Below are 15,629 nucleotides of genomic sequence, written 5' to 3' on the forward strand. Positions count from 1 at the left end.
TAGAGCATAGAGAGGAACAGTAGAATGGGAACAGTGTTAGGGTAGACAATGGTGACTACTAAGGGGTACAGCAAAGGTAGAAAGAAGCAGCTTTTATTGGAAGGTGACCTTCCTTTTCTGATCGTGAAATCTAGAATTTTGGGAGGCTCAGAAATACACCGAAGAGCAGCGGTTGGCATTTTGGGGTTCTGAGATTACTACTGGTCTATACAATATTAGAACAGGGCTAGTAAAATAACCCAGAAAATAGAGAAAAACATTCATTTTTTCCAAGAAAACAAATAAAAAGTAGATAAGTGGAAGTAAAGTACAAACAACCAATATTTAGACTACATTTTATCCATTTAAATGCAAGGTGCCTGGTCTCTGGACTTAATTTAAAAACTTGCTTTATCATTGTTTTTTTTCAATATTTGAAAGATTAAATTACCCTTTAATGAAGTAAGTTTGAAACACAATGCAGTAGAGACTTGGGAAATGATAAGCTGCCCCAGAATTTAATGTTTGTGTAATTTGATGGGTATTTGATTGAACCGCCGTGGGTCAAGGGCATTACAATTTACATATACACTGATGGATACACTATCTTTATCATTATTAATATGAAATGTGTAAGGATCAGAGGTCAAGGGAGAAATAGAATTCTTCCTTTTAAGTGTCTGTATATATGTTTATCTCTATAAAATCTCATAACATAAAGCCTTCACATTTCTATCATTTGCATTATACAGCCCGCAATTGGCAATAAATGTCATTTTAAAATGAACCTTATCCATACTTAGTTTGTGTTTCAAGGATTGTGCTCACTCAGGCTAGCTGTCATCTCCTTTAAACACTAAAGGGAAAACTAACATACCTTTCTCTAGCAGAAAAATATTTATTAGTTTTATTACATTATTTTTAAATAAAACAGCCTTTGAATTGTGAAAAAAACTAAGGGCTTTTTAAAATTTTTAATTATGATTAATTAGGTGTTCCAAAATTTTAGATTATAGGTGAAGAGTACTTTTGAGAGCTGCAGTAATTCAAGTACTATCTTGTTATTGATTGAAGCTTTAAGAGATCTAGCAAAAAAAAGCCTTAAATTGCAACCTTGCTGTGTCCTGGCATCTTTTTGCTGTCTCAGTAGCAAACGACTTCCAAATGCCTCATCACTCTTGCAAACTAACCTCACCAGCCTTGCTCTGATCAGACAGACCCACTGAAAACACTCAGTTGTTCCTCAGGAAGATGTAAACTTGAGGTTTTTGCGAGATGTATTTTGTAGGTGGTTAGACCACCATCTTAATTATAAACGGGTTTCAGGGAGTTGGTTGCTATAGTAACAGTCTACTTAGTGCTTTTTTCAGAGCAAAACCAAACTTGTATGTTCATGGGAAGATGGAGTGGATAAGGAAGAGAGATTGAGCTTGTATTTCTCAAAGAGCCACAAATTGCAGCATCCTCTATTTAAAGTATGCAGATGGGAGAGCTGCTCCTTTTCCTCAGTGTTTTTCCTGCCGCTGAAAAGCCCCATTTGATGTTTGTGTAAAATACAACCTTCCCTTATTTCAAATACGCAACCGTGCCAGGGTTAATTAAGGCTAACACCCAAGGAAATGTTTCCTAAAAGCGCAGCTGCAAACAGAGGGCACAATCTCTCCTGAAAAGCTGGAGCTGTGAAAATTTCTGATGCAGTGCTTTGTCTCATGACTCCTGCTGTAAATAACGCTCCCTCTCCATCCTTACTGAAGTCAGATAGAATTTGTTTTGCCATTGATTTCTCTGCAAAAACCTCCCTGGTTGTGTATCACCACCCAGAAAACACCTTGGCTTGTTTTTGTTCCCCTCTGTTGGCTGTGACATGGCAAAACATAACAAAGGGGCTTGGGGGGGGCAACGGACAAAAATCCTTAATCCTGCCTAATCTTAGGTTGTGATTCTCCATCTCTGCGTCCTTCAGCCACCATCTGCACCTCTGTTAATGTGACCAAAGCACAGAACCCAATGCTCAGTTCTGTGGCCGCTGTTGCAAGGAAACAGAGCTTGACTGGCTTTTGTGGGCACGGCGCTGTGGGTGCTGTGCCAGCCTGTCTGCTCCCATCGGGCACTGAGCTGAGCACTCAGTTTTCATTTTCTGCACTTTCCAACATGCTGCAGGTCTGGATTCTGCAGAGCCAGCACATTTCCTTTGCAGAATGAAATGGGGGGGAGGAGAGGAGTCTGTGATAGCAAAGGGACAGTTTTAAATTATGGCTTTGCTTCATTTGTTTAAAAAGCCAGGCTACGTTTTCCTACCTTGTTCTCTGTTGTGAAATGAGAATCGTTCAATCAGAAATACGGACAAAGAGGACCTTCCATTTTCTTGGATCTCCAGGAACCTTCCCTATACCGTGACCTGCAGACTGACAGTTGCCCTTTGGATGATATAATCACCTCAAAGGAGGAGAGGACAGCTGATTGTGGGGAGAGAGAAACTTGCTGGCTGCAATATCATGGTATCTTTTGTGCAGTTGTCATCACTGGCTGCAACTATCTAGTGTTGTTAGATCTTTTAACGTTTACCTGAATAGGTCTGCCACAGTGCATGTGGAGAGAGGCTTCAATTTAATGCCTTATTCCACAGGAAAAGTCTAACATACAGTACTGTTTTTCTTCTCTCTACCCTGAGCTGTATTGCTGTCCAAGAACTGCAAACATCTTTCTCACATTGAAATGTTGTAAATCAGATGCAGTCCCCATGATTGAAATGGCATAAGAAACTCACCGCACCAAATGTGTACAGTCTGGCCTTTCTTGAAGAACTGACAAGAAGAGTTTTCTTAAAACAGAGCAGCCTTCCATAAGACCTGATAGGGAACTGTCTTCATTTTGGACATTTCCTTAGAAGAAGAGTGTAGGCTCCCTGTGCACTGGCTCATGACAACGGTGCTTCAGGCCTTTCACTGTCATGGTCAAATTTTTTGCTTTTACTTTAGCCAGATTTAAAACCTTCTGGTGGTCATGTGTATGTGTGTGTGTGTGGTTGGGGGGGGGGGGTTGTGGTGGTGTATGTGGTTGGTTTGGGTTTTTTTAGAAAAATGCAGAAAATCTACTGCTGCTGAGGATTTCTGTGCTTTCTGTCTCCCTGCACTATGAGTTTACACAAAGAACCCAGACTTACGTACGGAAGCATGGCCTCTGCCCTGAATACACAATCACAACAGTGTCTGTAGTCTCTCAGGTGTTGCCAGGCCACAAAAGAGACAGTGCCCGTTTTGGGTACAAATACAGATCAGAAAAGGAGGAAATTCAAAAGGAATGTTTTTGAAGTTTTACAAAGCAAAATTGATACATACAGGCACAATAGACATCTGATTTTGAGAGGTGCCTGAGAGACACACACTAAACAAAATAAAATTTCATAACACAAATTAGAAAGCTTTGAAGTTCGTACACTTAATTAAGTTTGGAATAGGGAACGCTAAACCCAGACATCCAGGAGGAGCCGCTGTCTTGCTCAGAGGGTGCTGGTTGCCAGAAGACGGGAAGTTGGTTATTTCAGGTTTCAAAATTGTCCATTTTTCCTCTTTCTGACACTCCTTTTCCAAGCACCTGCTGCAGCCGGGGGCAGGGGTGGGATGCAGTGCTGTTTGGAGGACTCTGCTTCTGCCCCTCTCTGCATGGAAGGAACAGAACTAGAGGTTTTACACATGAGGTCAAAAAGACAAGGTTACCAGGGTCTTCCTCTTACTCTTTTTTACTTGCCAGCTGGTGACTATAAATGCCATCAGGTTTGTACAGAGCATTCTCAAGCTGAGGATCTGCTTTGCATTCAGTGTCTCCACGACTGCAATCCAGACGGGGCTGGATTCTCTCCTCTTTAAAGGAAGACGCCTGCTCTGTAACTGGATACGAGTCTCTTGCTTCCTCCTTCTTCCCACCCTGACGTCTTCCCGGCCACCACAGCAAAACAGAAGTGAAGCAGGTTTTTGTCAGAATAGTAATAACTAATTCATTCCGTCATTTAAACAAATGGAGTGATGTTTGGCCCGACTCCATATAGATAATTATAAGGTCTTCTATAGCCAGACTTCTATAGCCAAAACTTGACTTGTATTTTTGCAGTTGTGTCAGGCAAGACACTAAGCCTCTGAATAAGCAGGGGGGTTTGGTTTTGTTTTGTTGGGTTTTCTCTGGTTGGTTTGTTTTGTTTTTCATTCTGCCTTGACTTTTCCCCATTTCTCATAGAAAAGCACTGTATTTGTTTCATATGTCCTGTCCCTCAGCCCATGCTGCTGTCCACAGAAACTGTTTTTCTTTTCTTTTTTCCATCCATCGCCATCTCCCTGAAAATCTCCCATTCAAGGCTGAAGGAGACTGGGAGCCAGCTTCTGCTCTCAGGGTTAAATCTGAGAATCATTCCCCTGGCTTCAAATTTATGCTGGTGCAACGAAGATGAGAATTTAGCTTTCTGTACTGTTGTCAACAGGGGAAAAGTAGAGTCTCTGTAATACTGTATCCATGGAAACCAGCCTACTGCAATAGCAATAGCGGGTAAAGCAGCAAATCAATTTCTTTGGTTTTAAAATGAAACACATTTAACAACATTATAGTGCATCTGCTGTTTAAGATATCATCTGTGCTGATAACAGTGTCAAAAAACCCTTCTCTAGCAAATAAGCTGGCAAGAACATTTCTTCCTCCTGACAGAATTCGGATTTTGGATAGAGTAAGCATTGATGACAAAGTCCCATGAAGACAGTACAGTGAGACAGAGCCAAGTCCAGAAGCAACAGTGCTTAATGAAGGAGAAAATTGTTTAATTTAGCATTTAACCCAAGTATCTGGGCACATGGTGACTAACACTCAAATGTATTAGCAGAGGCAGTGGCCTGTCACCTCTGTCTCCCTGCTTTTTGCCTCTGTGGTACCATATGTGACAAATGGTATATTTGTACTTTGTGATGCATTTGTCTGAACAGGAACGTGTGCGTGTGTGCATGTGTGCACATGTGGCTGGTGGACTGTCAGATGAGATTTCAGTGTCTGGTTCAGTGCAAGATGATCTGGGCACCTCACGTTATAAAGGTATTTGTTTCAGAGCCAGAGGCATTTCCAATGCAGAAAATGTGCTGGCTCTCTCCGCATTTTATCGTTTTTACATTACGCCATGTGAGACTTGAGAGAGGAGCCAATTGCTACGCCACAGGGGGAGTGTGGAAATATATGGATTTCTTACCCCGGGCTTTGAATGTGTTACCATACTCTTACTCTGCTGTGTGCAGAGGGATTCTGTCTTTATTTTTTTACCCATTAAAGCACCTCTCTGGCTATTTCGAGAAATAATACCATATATCAGACAATTGCCTATATGCAGATGAGGCTCCATTCTGCTTTTCCTTTTTATCAAATCCAGATACTGTAGTCTGCCTTCCCTGTGCCTGACAGACAGGGAAATATCTCTCTGGAAGAAATGCAACCTTATTTAAGACAGAGGGAATGAAGTTGAACCGGGATGGAATAAAGAGCTTTACAGAAATTGCCTAGACTGCGAGTAGCCTTTCAGTTGGTGAGGACCAGATACACATTCATCTGTCACTTTGCAGTGTCTAGGCTGTATTTTTATCTGCTTTTGAATCTCAGTTCCTCGATAACAGCAATAATGTATGCCATACTGTCGTCTTTTATGTACAGCTGCCCTATCTATTATGGCAATCCCTCTGACAGTTATCTATTTTTTTCTGACCTGAGGCCAAGCTTATTGCAACATATTCCTTTTAGTGCTATCACTGAAACACATCCAAAGCTTCAATTGGTGCATAATGTGGCGGTTCAGCATTTGAATTAGGTGAGCACGTACTGTTGGGAGCACACGTGGGTTTTGTGGCTCTGCCACATCTACCAGTTAATGGAAGATACAGTTCAAACCATGTTATGTGGTAGAAGTGGCTCAGTGGTCTGAAACACAGTTGTTTTCAGGGAGTGCTTTGTTCTCTCTGCGGCTATGACATGCAGTGTTGTCTGCCTGTTTGGCCAGTCCCAGAGATTTCAACAGCCAGGAAAAGTCAACCCAACGCACTGCTCTAGGACAGCGTTCCCTTGTTCAGGATGGAGTTTCCTGCTGGAAAACATCCAGTCAAAAAGCACAAACTTCTGCAGCTGCCTCTGCCTCGGTCACGTCTCTCACAGCACCTGAGTGTGGAGTTTTAAAACAGTGAACCTTGGAGCATTCTTTGTGTATAAGCTCTTGGGGTTTGCACAGTCATGTCCAGCGTAGGAGTGTTTCTCGATGATGTCTGTCTCCATGGATTCAGAGATGACATCGTGTTTATACGTCACCTCAGTTACACTACCATCCCCGTGATTAAGACGAAGATCCTGAGTCACCTTCAAAAAGAATCAAAATTTCCGGCAAACCTGTAGGCCATCTGTTAATGTAGGCGGGCAAGAAGATACCGGGTAGGAAAATTCAGTCACATGGCAGTGTTTATATCTATCACCACAGACATTTCCTTTAACTGTGTTAAATGCCATTTTAATTATTGTCTAAATTATTTTTCTGTAATACATTTGTAACAAAGCCTGTAGTGAAATGATCCCTTAAAATGAGACCATTCCTCAAAGTCACTTTATGAATATGCAAATCCCATCTGCATTTTAAGATGCCATTCATTTTACTGTTGGAGAAGCCTCGATCAAAAATCAACAGATCCCTTTTGGAAAAAACTTGAATTCTCATCTTTCTGGGACTGAGGTGGTAGCGTATGAACTGTGTCACATTCCTGACACCGTGAGTGTCAGTGCTGACACATGGTGGCACATAGCAGCTGCCATTTGAGACAATGCAGTAGAAAATGCCCCTGTAATGTCTACTTGCAGTGTATCTTGTACCGTGTGAAGAGTCAGTCTGTTACTGCTTCTGACAGTCTCGGCAGCTATGACTCCCTTCTCTGTTTCTACCAGGAAGCAAGTGACTCCTCAAAATTAGAATCCCTTTGTGTGTTCCCAGCCTGCGCAGGCAGCGATATTCTTAGCAGTACCCTGTAGACTAATATTCACAACAAACTAAAAATATCAGGCCAATTCATACATTGAACTGCTCTTCTAACCTTAAAAATCTGTGCCTAGCACCAGTTTCTTACATATACTAGCTATGACTAGAAGTCTTCCCTTGCCTACACTGAATTTTTCATTTCAGAAATAATCTAATAGAGGCAAGTAGTTCGAAGGACTATGGTGTGTGCTTGGATGGCAAGTTCTGCCTAAAAATCTGGGGGCACAAGAAGATGGCTTGCTAGTCAGCATTGTTTGCAGGATAGTTTGCAACAAAAATGGAAACAAAACAAAATCACTTCTCTCACTAAAGGAAGACCCAGTTCACTGATGAACAGGTAGTAACTACATGATGCATTAGTAAATGGTATTGATGACTGACAGTCTCTGGCCATTAACCTGATGCAGACCCCTGAAAAATAAGCCTCTGTGCGATGGCAGACGTGTTAGTGGGGAAGGGCACTTTCACAAAGATGTAAACAGCAAAGCAGGTGGCCAAATCTCCCAACACTTGAAAACGTAAGGGTGTTTCTGCCTCATGCAGAGAGAAATACTGTCCTTTTTAGTTTGTGCTGTTTGGGAAGCTCTTAGAAATGACCAGAAAACAGTTACACTGCTGTGAGCAACAAGAAGCATTGTGTTCTCTGGGTTCCTCCATTCAATATTGAGCTGCTCCTTAATTCTCTCTCCTGGCCCGTGCTGCAGCCTCCTCTGCATCTTCCACCACCTCCAAAGGCTGTTTCTTGGAGTGCTGGGGCTGGGCAGAGTCCAGCCAATCTGTCAGAGTTGCTGGGACACGTGACAGAAAATTTTCATGGGTTTAAACTTCTAGGACAGATTCCTCTCGGCGACTGGAGGACAGAGGATTTCTCACCTGGCACAGTCAGAGCAGTACGTACAGATGGTGTCTGCTCTGGCCTAAAACCTTGTGTGACAAGCCAATCTGAACCAGCACCATGGCTGTGTACTTGAGCAGCTCTTTCTGTTTTACAACAGAGGTGTTTCTTACCCTATGTCAGAGAACAAATTCTGCATCTCCCTATCCAGTAAGTGTGGTTCAAGGATTTTCAAAAGCTTGAGGTGGAGCACAGAGCCTAGAATCCCTCTCTGGAGAAGCCTGTCAAGCTTTACACATGGAGCATGCCTTGGCTTCAGCTCTTGCCCTGCCACGGCACTGTTTGGCCAGAGACCAGCTCTGTCTACTGGAGACAGATTTGAAGCTTGCAGCCCTGTTAGGAGAACACCCTTTTGGTACACTTGGCAGCAGCAGCAGAGTATTGCGTGCTTTCCCTTGTGCTTGAGGGCACACCATACACACAACTGCAGGACAGGGTATGTCTGTCTGCCCTGTGACTTAACGTTGCAGATCTGCGGCTTTCTCCTGTGACCCCTTGTGTAGCAGCTCACGCCTCAGGACTGCAGTAGAGAGCTCTGTCTGATATCCAGTTATCACTCCAGAGGGAAAGAAGCAGGGCATAGTTTTTATGTTTTTATTAAGTAGTAAGAGGATTTAATGACCTGGTGGTGAGGAATCTGAGCTGAGTGCTGCCAGCAGCCTGTGGCCAGGCAGCCATATCCACAGTGTTGTTCCAAACGTGGCAGATCCTGGAGTGGGAGAAGGAAAAATTTTCTCTGCTTCAGCTGGTGTGAAAACTGCTGCATCTAAATGGGAGATGGGGCTTCAACCTTTGCACGTGACTTGTAAGACTCAGCGAATGAGATACCTGCTATATGTGGCTGCTGGTTTCAGCAAATGTGTCATTAAAATTTTGATTACTCTTAACTGCCACGCTGAAGTTAAGAGCAGTGGAACTGGAAAAGTGAGAAACCCTGAGTATGTATCAGACTGCGCTGCCCTAAGTGTGAAGTCGGAACAGATGTTACCTTTTCACATTTAATTTCAGACACCACATAACCACTCACCTTCTCAACGCAGGTGCGTTACTGGTGGTTCCTCCCTGTCGCTGCTGTCCCCAGGGTCACAGCCTGCAGGTTTGGGGACAGAGCACTCCCTCCAGCCAGACCCACGTGTGACGTCTCCGCAGAGCTCCATGGCCCTGGGCTGCGCGGCTTGGCCTCCTCCAGCTGCAGCGGGTCCGTGGGAGAGACTGAGCTGCTGTGTGAAGTTTGTGGAAAAGTAGCAGGTGCATCTGAGCAGACAGAGTTAAAGAGAGGTAAAAATGTTGGTCTGCTAAGAGTTGTGGCAGCAGCAGAGTCACTTGGACTGAGGTCAATTGTAAAGTCTTTTAAATAGGACAGTGCTTGATTGTTTAGCTGGGCATATTCAAAATTTATCTTGCTTCTAGTGACCTCACCTAGGATTTTTGCTCTGCTTCTCTGATCTTCAGAGCAAATTTGCTCCACATTTTGCTTCAAATTATACAGGCTGCCGGATTGGAAACTTGTCTCATAGTTGTATTGGTTTGTGCTAGGAATACTGGAGTATTCTGGATTTTGGGCAATGCAGTTACCTTCATTTTGCAAGAATAACTTGTTTTTGTACTGAGACATCTTACGAATGATATTGTTTACTTCATTCCCAATGCATTTGTCTTCCAGGTGTTTGTTTTCATAGCTGATTTTTAACGATGCCACTTGTGTTACACAGCGCTCTAAGAGCTGCACTATGTTAGTGCTGCTCTCTGTTGCTGTGGGGCTAACATAGCTCTGGAAGCGTCTGAGAGTCAGAGGCTGCAGTGGTTTACCACAGGAAATAGAGAGAGAGGGGTACGTTGGTTTATTTCTGTCCTCCAGGAGATCCAGGAGTGAGGTTGCAGCAGTCTTGTAGGAGTAACATGACTCTACTTCATGATTATCATCTAGTGAAGGGTTTTCAGAGCTCTGGGAACCACTCTCTCTGTTCAGCTTTTCTGGCAGTGGGTTTTTGTCTCCAGATGTCTCGCATCCTTCTGAAATTGCCATCTTCTCATTCTTAGTTGAAGATGTCTGCAGATTATCTCCGTTAGCCTGTGATTGTGGTGCATAACTTGATGCTTTGGTGGTTTCCACAGTCCCAGGCACTGTAGATGAATCCATGTGGTGAGTCGCCTCACTTCCTTGAAAATCCAAATTAGTTGTGTTGGGGCAGGAGTCCAGCCTGTGGTCTCTTTCAGCGACATTTACTGAGGAGGCCTCAGTGGCACGGTTGCTTTCATCCAACAATGCACAGAGGTTAAATGTATTAGATTCTTCCTTGCTTGGTTTCTCCTGCTGAGATTCTGTGCTCACTTTCTGTTCTGGGCTGGGTGGTATAGATGAATCACTAGATTTTTCTGGCTGTGATTGAGGACTCTGAAGAGAGTCAGGGGAGGAAACGAGCCCCGCGTGTTTTCGCAGCCAGTTTATTATCCCCATGGTCAATGAAAGCTCGGTATCGCAGAGCTTTAGCAAACATTCTTTGCCTTTCCACGTGCTGTGGAAAAAACCCTGGCTGATAATGTCTAGAGTTGGCTGCGAAGCCATGTTCTCCTCAGCTCCAACATGAAAGCTGTAAATGGACAAAGGGATTTCAATGGCTTGTTCTGAAATGCTTTCAGATGTGCACAAGTCATCATCTAGAACTGGATTTATTTTGACCTCATTTGGATCATAGAAAAGCTCATAAAGGGCATCTCCACTGTAGCTGTCTCTTGGAAATCTACCTGGGACCCCAGGGGTCTGAGCTTCCTTCATTTCTTCATCTTGTCCAGGAGAAAATGAATCATAGTAGCCTTCATCACTTGTGGATGTGGATTCCTGGTTGTCACTTTTTGGTGTTCCTGTTTCTGTGGAGCTCTCTTTGGAATTGTCACCGTCTTTATCAGGTGACACTTGGGGGTCTGTCACAGATGCAGCAGCCTGGCATCTAGCCTTTTCCACATCAGGACCAGGTATCTTCAGTAACTTCTTATCAAACAGAGCACTCTGATGTAGCCTCACTGATTTGTTGATGTTGTCCCAAAACTTTGCAAATTCAACAGTCTCATTCTGCCCAGGAGAGGCCAACTGCTCCACACCCCCTTGGAAAGAGCCCATGACAGGGCTGTCTTTGTGCTTGCCTCGTCTCAGCAGAACTTCTTTGCTGTTCTCCAGCTCCAGGTGAGCCGAGCTCTCATCAGCAAAGATTTCCCCACAGCCAGTGAGAGAGTCAAAGCTCTTCAGGGAGGCGACATCTTCACAAAGGGTGTTGCAGCAGTCATAGGAAGAGTCAGACTGCAGTTCACTGTCTGAGCAGTCTTGGGACAAGCAATCAGCTGCAAAACTTTCTCCAGTTTTGAAAAGATACTTTGCAAGACGCCCAGACAACTCACTCTTGCAGCCTGGAGAGGATAGATTCTTCTCCTTCTCAACCAGGAATGGAAGGCTGTCTGGTTTATTTTTTTTCATATGAAATATATCTCTGAGCCCTTTCTTAGATCTCTTGAGGGAAATTCTCTTCCTGGGAATGGTTTTAGCGACAGCTGGTACAAAAGGCATCTGTGGCACAAAGTTCCTGTAGTCGATCATCTGGCTGCTGCACGCAGACTGGCTGGGGCTGACCACACACTCTTTCTTACTGCTGGAGCTGGACATACCCGAAAAGCTGATACTATTGACAAGTCGCCCCTTACCCTTTCCAGAAAAACCTTCCTCACATGCCCTGCTGGGGCTGCACTGCTCTGTTTTGTCTGCCTCACTAACACAGTCGTGGGTTTTACTCTTCCTTACAAGTTTGTAGGAGGACCCAGATGATTTTTCCAGGCTGTTGTCACCAGCTCCATTCCTTGCTGCCCTGGTAGAAAATCTGTAGTTCTTGTGTGTGGCCAAACATGCCAGCTGGACTTCAGCTACACTGTGGTTTCCCTCCAGAGCTGCCTTTTTGTCTTTCCCAGTGTCGTCTTTGTTGATAGGAACTGTGTGTACTGGTGGCACCTTCTCATGTTGCACGCTGGATTTAATGAAGGTCTTTCCTCTCTTGAGCTCCATACTGCTTCCTCACATGTGTTTCTGTAAAGAAAACAACAGAATAAAAATATCGTGAGGCCAAAGGCTAGCACTTCTAAAACTGGAGAACAAGGGGATGGATATTAAGCATTATACAATTGCGTTTATTTGTCACCAGGAATTTCCATCACTGAATCATGGTATTGCATGAGAAACAGATCAAGTGAAACTGCAGGTCTGTCAGCACTGGCTGGAAGGTCCAGCAAGGAGAAGACAGTACACATCAGGCCTTGGTAGCTGAGGCTCAGAGAACATTTTGTCTGTTAGAAATGGGGGCATCTGGATTTAGGATTATGACTGCAGGATGGCTTTTAACAAGATAGAGATACTATTTCAAAAGTAGAAGAGGCATCAGTGAAAAGCAATGTCTGAGGAACTTTAACATGCAAGTGTGTGCATCAGGGATCAGCAGTTCACAAATCTGTGCCTTTGAAGAGGACTAAGAGCTCAGGGTGGGAAATCTCCTGAGAAAGCAGATCAAACATCTGACACATGATGTTCACTTTATATTAAAATAAGCCTTACCTGTGAATAGAAAATCCGTAAACCTTGGTACAATCCTGTGAAGCTGAATTACTGTTTTTGCTTCCTCCTGAGTATAAAGTATAATTTTCTGCACTACTGCTTTTATTGTAAAAAGTCAAAAATGCCACATTGAAAATCACTGTTAATTACGACAGAAGCATCATTTCCAATTTGCAAAGACCAGTGTAAGTACATTGAGGCATTGCCGTGCTGAATCTACATTGTGCATTGATTAGCTGTTTCTAAAAATACTCTATTACCTGTATCAATGCTCCTTGTGGCCTGTTTGGTTTTAGCCATGACGCTTTCAGTTTTCCAGGAGTTATTTCATGGACACACTTGCTCCTTTCCTGCCTTATTGAATATTGAGTAAGTCAATGGACTTACGTAAAGGTAGGTCAGGGAAGAAGCAAGCCCTTCCTAAAAGCTGCTAGAGAAACCAGGTTTTTACTGGATGGGAAGCAGATACGGGTCTGGCAGCTGGGAGTTGTGTCACCCGCAGCACTTCTCCAGCAGGCACATCAGTGACAGCCTGTTTCTCATAGGAGCTGCAAACTGGCAGGTGATTAGCAATGTTTACAACTAAATATAGGTCAGTGACAAAAGGAAGAAAATGTAAATGTAAATTGTGACTGTTCAACATCAAGAGTATGGTTGTTATGGAAGATGTGGGTGGTGATAGATGGGTGTCTGTCAGTATGGTTGAGATGTTGGCACATTTATTTGTGTTTGGGGCTGTGTGTGAGTATTGCAGAGCATTCTTAATGAAAGCCTGTAAACATTTCACTACACTGTCAGGTATCTGGAGTTCACTGCTGCTGCGGGAAACTGGTTTTGCATATTGAGAAATAGGTCACTGGGACATGATTATACTCCTCTTCTGAAAAGCAAGGTGTGATTGAGAAGAAATTCAGTGTGCAGAACTCCAGCAGAGCTATGAAAACGATTGGAAACAGCTGATGCAAGACCAGTTATTAATATGTCAAAAATAAAGTGTCTGACATCTCAGTCCTTTATAATTGTAGAAGTATTAATAGGTTCTGTGTCCCTGCAGGAAGTCCTGCTGCTGAGAAACTCCTTAGAGGTCGGTGCCATGGTGAATGCTGGCATTACAACAATGCTGTGTAGGATCTCTGAAGTCCTGCAGCTGTTTCTGCCCATTCTTGCTACTAAACAATGGTCATTTTTGTAGGAAATTGCATTTTCTGGAAGTTTTTCTCTAGATACATTAAAAAGGTTTTTAGCGGTGGATTTGTTTTATTGTCGAGTTTGAAACATTAAAAGCTACAAATTCAGGATGTCAATAGATAATCTTTTGAATAAAGAAATATTTGGTCTGAATTGTATCTCCTTGATAAGAAACACAATGGACTACTAGTTTGATAACTGGGTCTAGAAACTTTGAGGCTTGTTCTTTTTTTTTATAGATTAGGTGAACAGTTTTGACATGAAAGCCCAAATGGCCTGAATAATGTCTGTACTGACTATATATATATATATATATATATATAGTATATTAATGTAAGATACACTGATGGTAGCCTATGCTACCTTTTCTGTTTCATCTGATGAGGAAAAAAACATAAGTTAGCTATTGTTTTGTTTGTTTGTTTTAACATCTTCTATACATATAATCACTAACTTTGTTTAATGTCCCTATTTAATCCCATATATTATTTTTCTCATTTTCCCCTAGGATTCACGCAAGACTCATTAGATCTAGTTCACTGTGTCGTCCTGCTTATCCTGTTTTAACACTGACACAGCTTTGGGAATCTTCCCCATTAAAAATGTTATTAAAAATGAACATCAAGAAAGGGAAGATCTCATTCAGCTCTTTGAGGGCACTTAAGGACAGGCTACCAGAGCCTGCAGATTTTTTGAAATGTTTGTCTCAGATGCTGTTTTGTAACTTCCCATATGATGAGTTCCTCTTCATCCTCATATGATACAAATTACCAATGAGCTTCTTTCCAAATACAGAACAGAGATATTTATGAAATGCTGCTCTCTTTCTAGATCTATTAATACTTTTAGCATTCTTGGATGTAATGGACCATACCATAATACCTTTTTTTCCCCTCTCTGCAGGGATACAGTTATATCTCTAACCCCAGAAGCTGTACCAGTGAAGTTAGAGACAGATAAAAGTGCTATAAGGGAAAGTTACCCTCCAGTGGTTATGTAAAGCTAATCAAAATTCTGTGAAAAATTATTCTAGGCATTTAAAACTGGTACATTTCTGGGATTTCTTGACTGGTGCACTCAGCTACACTGTTGTCTGTCTCTGCTCCTTTTTAATTATTCTTTTGAACTTAAGTTGCAGTGTGTCTCTTCTTCCACAGGTATATATAAAGGGTATATGAGGCACTGATTTCCACCTTTGCAAAGGAAATACATTTTGCAATTAAAAATCACTGTGAAGAACAGAAACCTGTGGAAATGAGCAGTCAGTCAGCTAAGGCTAGGCTGTTCTGTTTCAACAGGCTCTGGGTGTTTTCTTTGTTAACGTTACTTGACCTCTTTTTTTAATATCTGTGAAATTACTTGTGGAACACGTGTTTAAATAGATAACATGCTTGAATCTCATACTGGGCTACATTTTAAAAGTCATTTACAATGATCTTAAGTGCAGCAGTGCTGAGACTTCCCATCTACAGTAATCAGTACTTTTATCTGTCTTGATCATACCAGCTGCTCACTTTTAGGATTTCACAAATGTCTAAGCAGGCAATTAGATCTGGATTTTGGGCTTATACTATAATGGAAATAAAGCTTTGGTTTAAATTTGAATAATATTGCTTATAAAGTGAAGAGATACTTCAGGCTCAAACAAATACCAAAAATACCATTTTACTGTGTCTGTGTTTCATATAAAAGTTTTAGAATGGGAAGGCAAACACAGTCCTGTGGGCTGAGCTTTGGTTTTAGGACAGTCAGAGCAATTGCTCATAGTCCTGGGTTACAAGGACCTGAACGAGACTGAGTTAGGTAACTGTTCTGGTTCATAAGAGCCATATTCAGGTGTCCTAAATTCTACCTAAGTCCAGGTCAGCAGACAAGGAGGAGAGAGGGGGTGCAGTGGAGCTGGACTGGTGTTCACTGGGAAGCAGGAGGAAGATGGATGG

General features: G+C 42.6%; 1 protein-coding gene across 10 annotated transcripts in view; it reads right to left on the reverse strand.

The window, feature by feature from the left end:
* AMER3 (APC membrane recruitment protein 3) overlaps positions 1–15,629 on the reverse strand; it is a 36,218-nt gene that overhangs the window by 17,726 nt on the left and 2,863 nt on the right. For 4 of the 10 annotated variants that reach the window (XR_010474770.1, XR_010474768.1, XR_010474769.1 and 1 more), the window contains exon 2: positions 8,938–11,979. Coding sequence is in view for 7 of the 10 variants with exons in the window: in XM_065074251.1 (XP_064930323.1) it covers positions 8,956–11,958 (3,003 nt within the window). In the remaining 3 variants the exon portion in view is untranslated. Of the gene's footprint in view, positions 1–3,265; positions 8,620–8,937; positions 11,980–15,629 lie in introns of those variants that run through there. The other 6 variants (XM_065074252.1, XM_065074257.1, XM_013371563.3 and 3 more) reach the window with 4 other exon arrangements.

The sequence above is a fragment of the Columba livia genome, chromosome 9, assembly GCF_036013475.1.
Source record: "Columba livia isolate bColLiv1 breed racing homer chromosome 9, bColLiv1.pat.W.v2, whole genome shotgun sequence".
NCBI lineage: Eukaryota > Metazoa > Chordata > Aves > Columbiformes > Columbidae > Columba > Columba livia.